At 39.1% G+C, this 12,121-nt stretch overlaps 1 protein-coding gene across 9 annotated transcripts in view; it reads right to left on the reverse strand.

Annotated features, from left to right (window-relative positions):
• Nucleotides 1–12,121, reverse strand: part of CHD7 (chromodomain helicase DNA binding protein 7) — a 150,535-nt gene that overhangs the window by 34,198 nt on the left and 104,216 nt on the right. For all 9 annotated transcript variants that reach the window (XM_028736872.2, XM_028736874.2, XM_028736875.2 and 6 more), the window contains 7 exons: nucleotides 9,666–9,780; nucleotides 5,465–5,548; nucleotides 4,268–4,405; nucleotides 4,051–4,172; nucleotides 3,345–3,588; nucleotides 2,291–2,467; nucleotides 1,474–1,617 (listed from right to left, as the gene is read on the reverse strand). In XM_028736872.2, coding sequence (XP_028592705.2) covers nucleotides 1,474–1,617; nucleotides 2,291–2,467; nucleotides 3,345–3,588; nucleotides 4,051–4,172; nucleotides 4,268–4,405; nucleotides 5,465–5,548; nucleotides 9,666–9,780 — 1,024 coding nt within the window. The remainder of the gene's footprint in view (nucleotides 1–1,473; nucleotides 1,618–2,290; nucleotides 2,468–3,344; nucleotides 3,589–4,050; nucleotides 4,173–4,267; nucleotides 4,406–5,464; nucleotides 5,549–9,665; nucleotides 9,781–12,121) is intronic.

The following is a 12,121-nucleotide window of genomic DNA, read 5'->3' on the forward strand; positions in this document are numbered from 1 at the left end:
TCCCCTGTATACAGCCACAGGTCTGAATTAAGCAAATTGTCTGAGAAAATAAGAGTCTCCCTGATATGCACCAATTATGGTGCAGTGTCACATTTACATGGGTGCTAACCCTGACTAGCTTAAAGGAGGGTTTGCATAACAGTTTCTAGCCTTGCTTTTAAAGGTAACCATTGTGCAGATATAATGCTGTGCTATTAAACATGATTGCACAGGAAAGATTTTCTAACTTCTAGAGCTTAATTTTGTTCTCTCTCTTATGTAAGCATGTTATGTGGAAGCAAGTTCTATGGGTTACAAATAGGTCACAATGTTCGTTATTATGTGCAAATAAACAAGTAAATATGTAATATTATTTTGCATAGGTCTGCATAATTGTTTACTATATTGGAATGTAAGATACTGAAATTGTTAGTATTTATTAAATTTGTTAGTCAATTTATCTTGCCCAAGGCAACCCAAAGTGACTTACTAACAAACCAACCAACCAACCAACCAACCAACCAACTAGATACATTAAAACAAAGGGTTGGGGGATTAGGTTTGGCATTCCAGTCAATGGACTGTCAAATATTTCACAGAGCAAGAATGCCTCATTGCAGGTAGAAGTTCTTTTTTTCTCTTTTCATTATGGTTTAATTTGTTAGCAAGGTCAGCAGTGAAGCGTGCTTCCCCCTAGTCTTGCAGAGGTCAGGGGCAAATATAGAGCACAGCAAAGCTTCTACTGGCCACCTGCTATAACTGCTGGCACCTCCAGAAAGCAACAGGAAAAGCACTAATCAATGGCAAAGGTCACCTGAATTCAATCTTATTTGATACACGACCCACAGAGTATACCCTCCAGTTGAAGCTGCAGCTTGTCTACTTGATCTCCTGTTCTTAGTTCTTAATAAAAACTGGTTCTTGGTTTTTAATTTGCTTTATTTCTGTTTAGAGTTCAGTTTTTACAACAAGAGCAACAACAACAGGTGGATCTTAGTATTCCAAAATAAAAGCAAAAGAGAAATGTTATGCAAATTGTTCACTTTTATTGAGAATTTCCTTGAATTTTTAAAAGTTTTTAAAAGCTGTATTTCTTTTTTCACATTTTTAAAAGTTGTATTTCTTTTTTCACAAGTTAATTTGTTTTTAGTCTCAGTATTATACTCTGCATAGATAAGTCATGTTCAAATATTACTTCCTTTCCTCTGGAATGAGTCTCAGGCTCAAGTACTTGAGATTAGCTAAACTGAACATCAGAAATTTAGTCAGCCTTCAGAGGATATTTACCATCTGGCATGCCATGCCTCACTCAGCCCACCACCACTCTGGACCAGTGACTGTTTCAGGGGTTGCCAGGAGGGCTTTGTCCCCCACTGTGTAAGTGATCATGTGGGAGCAGAGAAAATGGTTCTGAAGAAGCTTAAAGCCACACAAGTTTTGGAGCAATCAGCAATTGTTTCATATAGTGAAGTAAATTAATACTGGGTGATTTACCTGTTCTTCAGTTTTCAGATCACCAAACTCTTGCATGAAAGTGGTTTCTGAAGGAAAACGAGTTGGTTCCAAGAAATGAAGCAAGCTGAAGAGCTCCTCAACAGTGTTTTGTAATGGAGTACCTGTAAGAAGCACTTTGTGTTCCTGCAAGAAACAAAGAATCTGGAATAGTCTACAATCCTGAACTCTGAAGCTGCATATTCTTCCAAGATAAGTTTTCTAGTTTCTATCCTAAAATTATTAGGCTGTATTTATAAGCTATGCATATATTTCATATTTTCCAATTCCAGAAGCTTTAATAAAATGCTTTATTTGTGGTAGGCTGTTGGACCAGATGACCTTCAAGGTCTCTTCTAGATCTTATCATTCTGTGTGAATGGTTTAGGTTGTCAGCTGGGTGCTTGTAGCATGGAATGGTAGCTTCAGTTGCGTAGACTCCATATTTCTATTCCAGTGAACACACAAATCTGTGACATAGGTCTACTAATCTGTCACTGACAGTCATCCACCTCTAAGGTAGTGGTGAAGCTTGAACTAATCACAATATAGGATACCATAGCATATCCATATTGCCTAAATAATGCATCTTTGACCCTTACAAGCTGCAATTTCAAAGCATTTTGGAGCTTGAGTGAGCACGGAAAGCTCTTAACACAACATGTTAAATGAAAAAGGATTTTTGTTAATTGATCTCTGCATTTTCATAATTTTATATTGAAAAAGAGAAGAGAAGTAAAGCCATCTGAAACATAAACCCGCTTTCCCATCGGATTAATGGGATGACATCTCTTGGAGCTTTGAGAGTATTAGTACTCACCAGGTCCATCATCTTGAGCCCTTCCAACAGTTTGCAGTTTCTGTTTTTCAGCCTGTGAGCTTCATCGATTACTACACAGCGCCATGGAATGTTACGGAGCTCAGGACAATCAGTCAAAATCATTTCAAATGTAGTGATGATGGCATGAAATTTGTATGACCCCTTAACTGCACGACCCTAAAAGTACAGAAAGTATTTTATCAGGTTACACAACACTGAAAATGAATCAACCTATTATCATCTACCAAAATTACCTATTATCATCTACCAAAATATATTCATGTGTTACTGATTGACGCTTTTCAGCCTTTTGACTAAGATCAAGTGTAAACTCAACAGTATGTTATTTAGAATGAACAGAATATGCTGAATGCTGGACCTCACGGAGAAACAGGACACTGTACTGCAACGGAGCTATGCAATGCTGGAGCACTCAGGCAAATGAGCTGAGAAGGGTGGACACTTTCAAAGAATCCGTAAAAATATGGCATAGATAGAATAGGTTTGGAACTAGAGAAGAGACAAGAGACATGAGCTAAAATCTGCAGAAGCAGAAGAGGTATGAGCTTGTTCTAACCACTCCCCTGCTCATGCCTGCCTTCTTCTGGGCACTCTGTCTGCCTGGCTCACTGTGCCATGTCTGCCTTCTTTGCCAAGTGGCAATTTGTGCTGTTATGTGCCGCACCCAGAGGTGTGGTTCAGAGAGGCTATGGAAAGCGGAGAGGTAGGCACACACATGAACCTGGAGGCCTAAATATGGGATGTATGGTTAGAGCACCTTTCTGAAGAATGCTACACTGCTCTTGCTGCCATGCTCCATGGCTGAGCTCATACATGCAACTCTCTGTCCCCCTCCCCATCACAAAGTGGGGCAGAAGGAATGGATAATAGAAAGGATGAAACAGGGGGCACAACCAAGTCCTCATACAATAAGGTAGAGAGCTACATGTGGTCCTAGGCTGCCCATGTCCACCTTAATTAATAGAGGATAATGATTCAGAATAAAGTATACAAGAAAGAAGTCATATGTTATTATTAGAGTAGAAACATTTACCTGTGGGTCTTTGAAATACATTTCATACAACTGAATGGTCTTTCGACTGGCTTGACTCCCATGATATACAACAACATTCAACTCTGTCCAGGTACGGAATTCCCTTTCCCAGTTGGGGATTGTGGACAATGGGGCAATAACCAAAAAAGGACCATGGATTCCTTTTAAATATATCTCATAGAGAAATGTAATAGATTGGATCGTCTTTCCCAATCCCATTTCATCTGCTAAAATGCAGTTTCGCCTGGAATAAATAAATAATAATAATAATAATAATAATAATAATAATAATAATAATATATTATTTATACCCCACCCATCTGGCTGAGTTTCCCCAGCCACTCTGGGCGGCTTCCAGTCAAGTGTTAAAAACACACACACATATATTCCATCATAAAATAAATAAATAATGTTCAGTTCTCAAAAAAACGAAACTCCCACAATGCAACTGCTTTGCTTATTTGAATGTGGAAAGAATACTATTCTTTCAAAATCAGGAAGTTGTTACTATAAAGTATGTTTTTAAAATAATCTCTAGATTTTATATGAGGATGCAAAAGACACACACATATATCCCATCATAAAATTTGCTATTTTATATAGCTGGGACATTTAAAATAATCACATTTTAAAATAGCGGTGTATGTTAAACTTCAACAATTAAGATGTCCATTCTCTTCTTTTACAATGAAGTTGTAACACGTACGTGTTGTACCAATTGAAAAGAAGCCAGTTTACTCCTTCCAACTGGTATTCCCTGAGTTTGTTGTTGTTTTTATATTCCCTGGAACTTTCTGACTTCTTCCAGTCATCAGCAGGAGGTCGCTCCTGTTTCAAATACAGCAAAACACATTAGTGATTTACAAAAACCACATTACTATGTTATTTTTAAGTAACATCATCTATTCAGAGCCAAATCTTACCACACGTTCTGTTTCTGGCTGCCTGGACATAAGTTTCTCGAATTCTTCTATTTTAGCTTGGTCTATGTCTTGCTTTAATTCCCATGTGCTGTCTTCATATGGAAGTGAACACCATTTCACCAAATAATGAGTCACAGGCTTTGTTTTTAATTAGGAAACAAAAATGAGATTAAGTGAGAAACAAAGCATAACTATACTGGAACTTTGCAGACCGAATAAGATTTACACTAAGACTTATATTTTTGAAGAAAATCCATAGAAATAGTTACAAGATTTCCCCATAAATTTATAAGCAAAAATTTCCCAGCAGGCAACTTACAATAATTAAGATGACAGATGTTGATTTATGACACTTTTAAATAAACAATGATAAAGAAAGGTTAACAGTTCCTTTATAAAACAACTTGCTCTTCTATTTAAAATAACCCACTAGAGTTTCTTTGAAGAGATGCAGCTCAAGGAAAGTGGTTATAAAGGAATAACAAAATATTTAGTTCATTGCCCAAAGCCTCCTTAACTGGCATCTAAATACCATGATGATGAAATTGACATTTATTTTAACAATTACTTGGCTACCATATAATGCAGGACTTGAAGAAATGCTTGCATTGATTAACAAACGAGAACAACACTAAAAAAGGAAAATTAGGGCTATTTCTAAATTTGAGAATATTTGGTACTTTAATATAGTGCCACATGTAGTTCATTAGCAAAATGAGATTCACCTTGTCAAACTTAATTTTTATAAGCTAAAGAGCAAAAATATTCAAATAAGACATGCAATACTATTATTGCAAAAAAATGTAATTATGAAATCCTATAACTAGAAAGATCAGTGCCATTAGATGGAAAAAACAGTGCTCAAATTGAAACAGTCTTCCTCTGTTTCTTGTCCCATAAATACATATATTCTGCTTTCTCCCTAGGCATATTCTTATCACCACTATTAAATGTAATATAAATAAGTAGGTAAGGCAATGTTTTGACTAGCAAAGAAACGGATGTTTTCAAGCTGAATGCTTCTCTATAATTTAGACTTCTATACCTATACACTAACAAAACCCATTAAGTATATCAATCTCTGTGACCAACATGGCAACATCTATCAACAAGAAGCTAAACTAAAGCATGTCATCTTGCTAATATTAGTTCTACAGAGCTACTTCATAAATACACACTTCTGTCAGGTTCCCTTACCTCTCCATTATCATCCTTGCTATGTGAAATATCCATTATTCGATCAACTTCAACATAATCGGGATTAAAAAGTTCATCGTCTATCTGTTTAAGAGGGAAAAGCATAAATAGAATATCAGAAATTTCTATCAGCAAATATTCTCAGAAAACAAAAAAAATTGGGGGCCACCGTAATACGTAATGTATATTTGACAAATGTCAACATGTTAATTGAAATGCAACAATTCAGTAAGATTGCTCCCCATGAGGGAATCAGACTTCTCAGACTTTGTTAACTGGGCCTCTTAATTACTGTGTGAAACCTTTTACTGTGAGAGAATGTTTAAGAATATTTTAAATGAAGTGTGAAATTACAATTCACTAATGAGCAATCGAAAAGGCTTATAGCATGCAATGCATTTAGAATTCTTGAAGATTGCAGCTTGCAGTAAAAAAAAACCACTAGAGCCATGTATGCTAAGTGACATAAAAACGCAAGTACAGAAGTTGCATAATTGCTGTATAAAATAGATTATTATTCCTGAACAAGTAAATAAAAAGACCACTGCAAAATTCTCACTCTTTTCTCCTTCTCTATCTTTATCAGTAAGCTTCCTATTTATGATGTGTGCTCAAGTAATCCCTGAGAGCTGGTGTACTGTGGTGTCTAAGAGTGTGGGCCACGAAGCCCCTGGTCCAATTCTCACTTCACCTCAAAATACACTAGTTAACCTAAGATATTCTCATCTGCAACATGGGTATATATTATTGACCTAAGCTACATGGCTAAGGATTACTGAAATACATGCACAGTTCTTCGGGATAAGCATGTCATGACTCCACAGTAACACTGGTATTGCACAAATAATGGCCTGGAACCAGTAGTTGTAGTTGTTGGTAGTAGTTATATGACACAAGTATCATTGTGAGAATTCCTGTTTCCCACAAAAAGAGATTCTACCCATTCCTTGCCCATCAGAACTAGTTGGAAAGCTCTGTCTCCAGATGAAAAGAACCAGGTGTCTTTGAGGTCTTTGCCCACTAGCTTTGGGCAGCTACCCTGTCAGCTAGCCTGGCTCATCTGTGATTTTGTGTCTCAACACATCCTCTCCTCCCTCCACTTCTTCACTATGCTGCTTTACAGGGGACCCAAGGTGCATGAAACAGAGAGGCCTAGAGTACAGATGCTCTTGATTCATGCCAAATCTGAAAAATTATGGCCTAGATCCCTTTTAAAGGATTATATCACTACAGTTGAGAAGAAATCCCTTTTTTCTCAGCTGCCAGTGCCTCTGCAAAGTTCTATCCAGCTGAGCTATTTTGGATGGTGAATGGCCTTTTAAATCTGGACTGTCTCCACCAAAAATTTAATCAGTCCACTGTGGTGAATTTGCTAGCTACTTGTGGAGAAAATTGCATGATTTCAGCATGGCTCAAGGGTCACAACTAAATACAAAATCAGGCACTATCTGAACCTGTTTATTTCAATCAATTTCATCATTCTTGCCCAGTCGTGAAAAGGGTGCACTTTTCTGGGCTATCAATAAGTAGGACGTAAGTCTGTTTTGATGTGTCAAAGCTAGTTAGGAGAATATGCACCTCTTTCAGGCAGGGAAAGATGTCATATTAAACTTGTATTGTACTGGTTGCACTGGTTGCCACTGCATATCAAGTCCCAATTTAAAGTGACAGTGACGCTCCCCCCTTTTAGAAAACAAATGAAAGGTGGTGACCTTTAAAGCCCTGAGTGCAGAAATGATACGGGGGGAAAGATTCACCAGTAGGAGCATCTGACATGGAACTTTGGATCCAACTCTATATAAAAAATACTAAGCATTATTATTAGTTATAGTAATTTGTTTATATGATGGTTTTTAACTGTTTTGATTCTAAAATGTATCCACTCTGCTTGTTTATTAATGTTTCTCACACAGCTTAAAAGCATGAAATGTAGATGACAGATTTCCAAACACCACACTCGCATGTCATATCTGAATAATTACCCACAATTTACAATACATAATGTGAGAAAGAAAAGAATAAAAAATAAAACCTCTTTGTTTAAATGGGTAAAATTAAGGGGATTGCCAATTTGGGGCCTACCAAAGCCCTACCTGGTATCACTGAGACGACCTGTTACACCTTGCCCCCCTTTTGAGTGCAATTTGGCTTGAAAAATGTTATCTGAGAAAAGCCTTTTTTTCAAGACTAATTGTGGTACAGAGACCAATTTCAGGAGTGGCCACAGCTGGAGAAGGCCTCACTCTGCTCCTCAGCCTTGATCCACTGCATTGCAATTAGGCTTGAAAGAAGCCTTGTATTGGCTACCATATTAGGTTTAATTTCAACAGGGAGGGTTCATTTCAAGATACGTCAGAAGGAAAGGGAAGCTTTAACCCTCCCCAGCTGTGACTGTACCGTCTCCCAACCAAAAATTCCCTGCACTGGATTAAGCCTCTAAGAACTGTCCTATTGGTTTCAGTAGAAGGCTTTATATCTTCTTTCAAGCCTAATTGCAATAAGGGGAGAACTGTTTTCAAGCCTAATGGGTGGCAGTGGAGATCTTCATGGGAAGAAAGCATTAACTCCTTATCATTTGCTTTCATAACACTCTACTCTCATTACAGGCCAAAGCACTTTCTTCAAACCTAATGTGGGGCAGGGCGGAGCAGATAAGTGTGTGTTTGGTTGCAGTGTGGGATGAGTGATGCCTACAACAAATTTGCATGGGTCCAGAAAGTTGGCAATGCCTGGGGTAAATGATTCCATGGTGCAGATGTAACAATGGTTAAGAAATTCAGAGCAGACTGGGGTTATATATACCCTTAGCCCCTCTTCCTCTAACTATGGTTAATAGCAACCAGCATCTCATTTAATGAGGGTCTGAAGCGATGGTTGCAAACCCTCATGCTTAGTTAGTGCAGATGTAACTTTAAGCCATCAGAAGGGTAGGCAAAATTAATACACAAGAGAGAAAGTCCAGAAGATAACCCAGATGAAGCTAATTTACACAACGCAAAATGTGAATCTGGCAAAAGCCGTAGCTATAATACCGCAAGTTTGTAATTATCTGTATGAGAACCTTAACATTCCAACATTTCCATCTCTAAGTTGATGCTGTTCTCTTAATTTGTACAGAGATTAATAACTAAAAGCAAATATAAACCCTAGGTCAAAACACCGCTGTAACCATTAAAACATTAAAACCACAACAGCACAAACATTTCTGGAAATGAACAAGCAGCATCCTGTTTACTGAAGTATGCCGTGTGTAATTTATTAGAGGGGGAAACAAAACAAAAAGGCAAACATAAGTGCCTAAGTATCTGCAATCAGAATATTTCATAAAGGGAGAAAGGAACATATGGATTGCATAGAATAAATTCAAGGTTACAGCTTGCCCAATTCTGAAAGTCTAGACCAATATCCAAAGCAACTCCAACCCCACTTGCAAACCAGTAAAATTTCACTGGTACCGAAGTATCAGAGAAATTCCCCACTTTGCATACAGACTTAACTGCAAACCTTGATTGCCAGCCTGACTAGGCCATTTCCCCAAAGTTTCCAAAAAGCATACAGGCATGGGTTAGTGAACATGTAATGGGGACAGTTCCATTACTGAAAGTCACCCATCAAGAATGTCAGTGCTCTAAAATCAGTGTATATGTGGCATACAGTCTTCAAGAGCAACTGAGCATTCAATACATAGCACTGAGACGACAGAGACACAAATAACTGTCACCAGGTTTGAAGAATTATGCAAATGTAAAGTACATCACTAAAACAGCCTTGTATTTAAGCGCTCAGCTAGTAGCCATCGATGCCAAGGAATTGAATGCAGGTACATGAAGGAACAAAATACTCCATCCCTCCTCTTCACCCGGCACCAGTGGCGTAGCGTGGGGGGTGCAGGGGGGGGGGGCCGGCCGCACCGGGCGCAACATCTGGGGGTTAGGGTTAGGGGGTACAAATCCACGGGTTAGGGGGCGCAAATCCATGGGTTAGGGGGCACAAATTACTTGCCTTGCCCTGGGTGCTGACAACCCACGCTACGCCACTGCCCGGCACCCAAGGAGGGAAGCTCTCTCCTTTGCATGTTGCAGCTCCCTGTCCTTACACTGCCAGATCCTACCAGGCTGGGTTTTTCTTTTTTTAAAATGCTAGTCAGTAACCTTTGGGGCTTAGTTGCAAGACTGAATTTAAAACAATAAAATCAACATACCTCTGAAAGGAACTTATTCTGCCCCTGCTTTGCCTTAAATCTCTTAATCTTTTGCTGAATTCTCCTGTCTTTGTCCAATACTTCCACAGATGCCCATTGACAGTGAAGGTAAGAGCTAAAAATAAATGGAAGAAAGCACAAATTCAAACATGCAACATCCTAGTTTTCCAGCTATTAAGCACTTAGTCACAGCTTGATATTTATGAAAAATAATTGTGTACAAATTAGGACACAATCTCTCCCATTTTAAGGCATCCTTATTTAATTTTTGAGGAAAAACACAACACACACATTTGAATATAGATGAACTGGGTCAAGGAGTCTTCCTCTTTTACTCATTCCGAATGATGATGATGATCATCGGCCCCAGACACACTGATCTGATGTTTGAAAGCTGTGGCTGGATGGCTACGTGGGAGCCGGATGAAGTTAAATCCTTCAAAGACAAGGTCCTTTGGCTGGGTCAGGACTATATGGGGTTGGGGGGCCAACTCCCATCCCTTACGGGGGCGCAATTAGTGCCAGCGCCTTCCGTCAAGAGACGCCTCCCTTTCTATGGAGGCGCAGGTTACAGCTACAACAAAGGCAGCATTTTTTCATCTCCGCCGAGCCAAGCAGTCAGTCCCTTATCTCTCTCGCCCTGACCTCGCCACTGTGATCTATGCGACAGTCACCTCCAGGCTTGATTATTGTAACTCACTCTATGTGGGGCAGCCCTTGAAACTGACCCAGAAACTCCAGCGGGTGCAGAATGCCGCGGCGAGACTCCTCACGGGGTCCTCGCCACGGGAGCACATTAATCGGCTGCTATACCAGCTGCACTGGCTCCCGGTGGAGTACAGGATCAGGTTTAAGGTGCTATATAGCCTAGGACCCTCATACATACGGGACCGCCTCTCCTGTTATGCCCCACGGAGGATCTTAAGGTCTGCAAATAATAACACCCTGAAGATCCCAGGCCCCAGGGAGATTAGACTGGCCTCGACCAGAGCCAGGGCCTTTTCGGCCGTGGCCCCGGCCTGGTGGAACACTCTCTCACAAGAGACCAGGGCCCTGCGGGATTTGACATCTTTCTGCAGGGCCTGCAAGACGGAGCTGTTCCGCCAGGCCTTTGGTCAGGGTTCAGTCTGATTCTTTTCTTTCTGTATAAGAACAAGCATTAAAGAGGCCTCCTAGCCTGCTCACAGGTCCTTTAAAGACCAGTGGTAACAGTTGGCCCTGGAGAATATTAACCACACTCAATTTTACCCGTGGACTGCCATCTGTCCAGATTTTAATTTGCCCTGAACTAATTTTAAGATGTATTTTAATTAATTGATTGCCTGTTTTTATGCTTTTATGTTCTTTGTATACTGTGTTAGTTTTGTGATGTTAGCTGACCTGAGCCCAGCTCTGTCGGGGTGCAAATAAATCATCATCATCACCATCATCATCATGGAATTAGCTCACAATATACATTTTTGTTCATGAGACAGCACTGATCTTCCACAGGCATAAGTCTGTGCAGAGAAAAGTACTGTAAAGCCTGCACAACAACAGACAACTCCTGTGACTGTTGTGACAAAAAGCATAATCCAACAAAAGTTAATTTGCCTTGTCCCACTGAAATCAAAGAGACTAAGTATTTCAACAGAATTAAAGTTCTTTTAAATATTTGTAAACAAATTGATTTTAATCTGATTTTACAACTTTTGCTGTAGTATATCTAGTATGTGTTGTGTGAACAACCTGAGTTGTGACTGACTGTAAGCCCAATTTTGGAACATGCTGCTCTATTATAATTTTAATTTGCAAGTTGCTTTAAATACATTCAAATAATAAAAGATGAGTATGGAGTCATAACAACCCATGTTTTAATGCCATTTAACAGCCTTTTAATCTTATTATGAGCTGCCACCTTTCATTCTTATTTTAATGACTTGTATTGATATTTTATTTTTATTGTATTTTAATTTAATTTTATTGTATTTAAATCTGTTTGTAAACTATCCTGCCTTAACAGTAGGGTATAACTCTCAAAAATAAAGAAAACCAATGCCATGTTGCCTTTTTTGTGATTTTTTTCTTTAGGTGAAAAGTAGGCTTTCGAAAAGTGCAACTTTAGTAGTCAACCTGGCTAATGAGGATCATGTAATGAACAATGCAACATCAAGGCACTGAACAGTCAATCACATTTGGCTATGAGTCATAACCACTAAATGTAAACAAAGCCTTCTGATGACCCACACCCTTAATAGGAGGGGGAACTAGAGGTGGACTACATCCCAGGCAACCAGACAGTGATCCTTGTATTGCATCATTAAACTGGTGAGATCATTGTCCATTGCACTAGTGATGCAGAGCAAGATCTCTAAGTCAATCCTGCTCCAGCTGCATTCAGTTACATGACTAGCTGAAACAGAATGGAGGTGTATCCCCATCTTATTCTGCTACAACTAGTTAACTACACAACTAGC

This window comes from Podarcis muralis, chromosome 8, assembly GCF_964188315.1.
Source record: "Podarcis muralis chromosome 8, rPodMur119.hap1.1, whole genome shotgun sequence".
NCBI lineage: Eukaryota > Metazoa > Chordata > Lepidosauria > Squamata > Lacertidae > Podarcis > Podarcis muralis.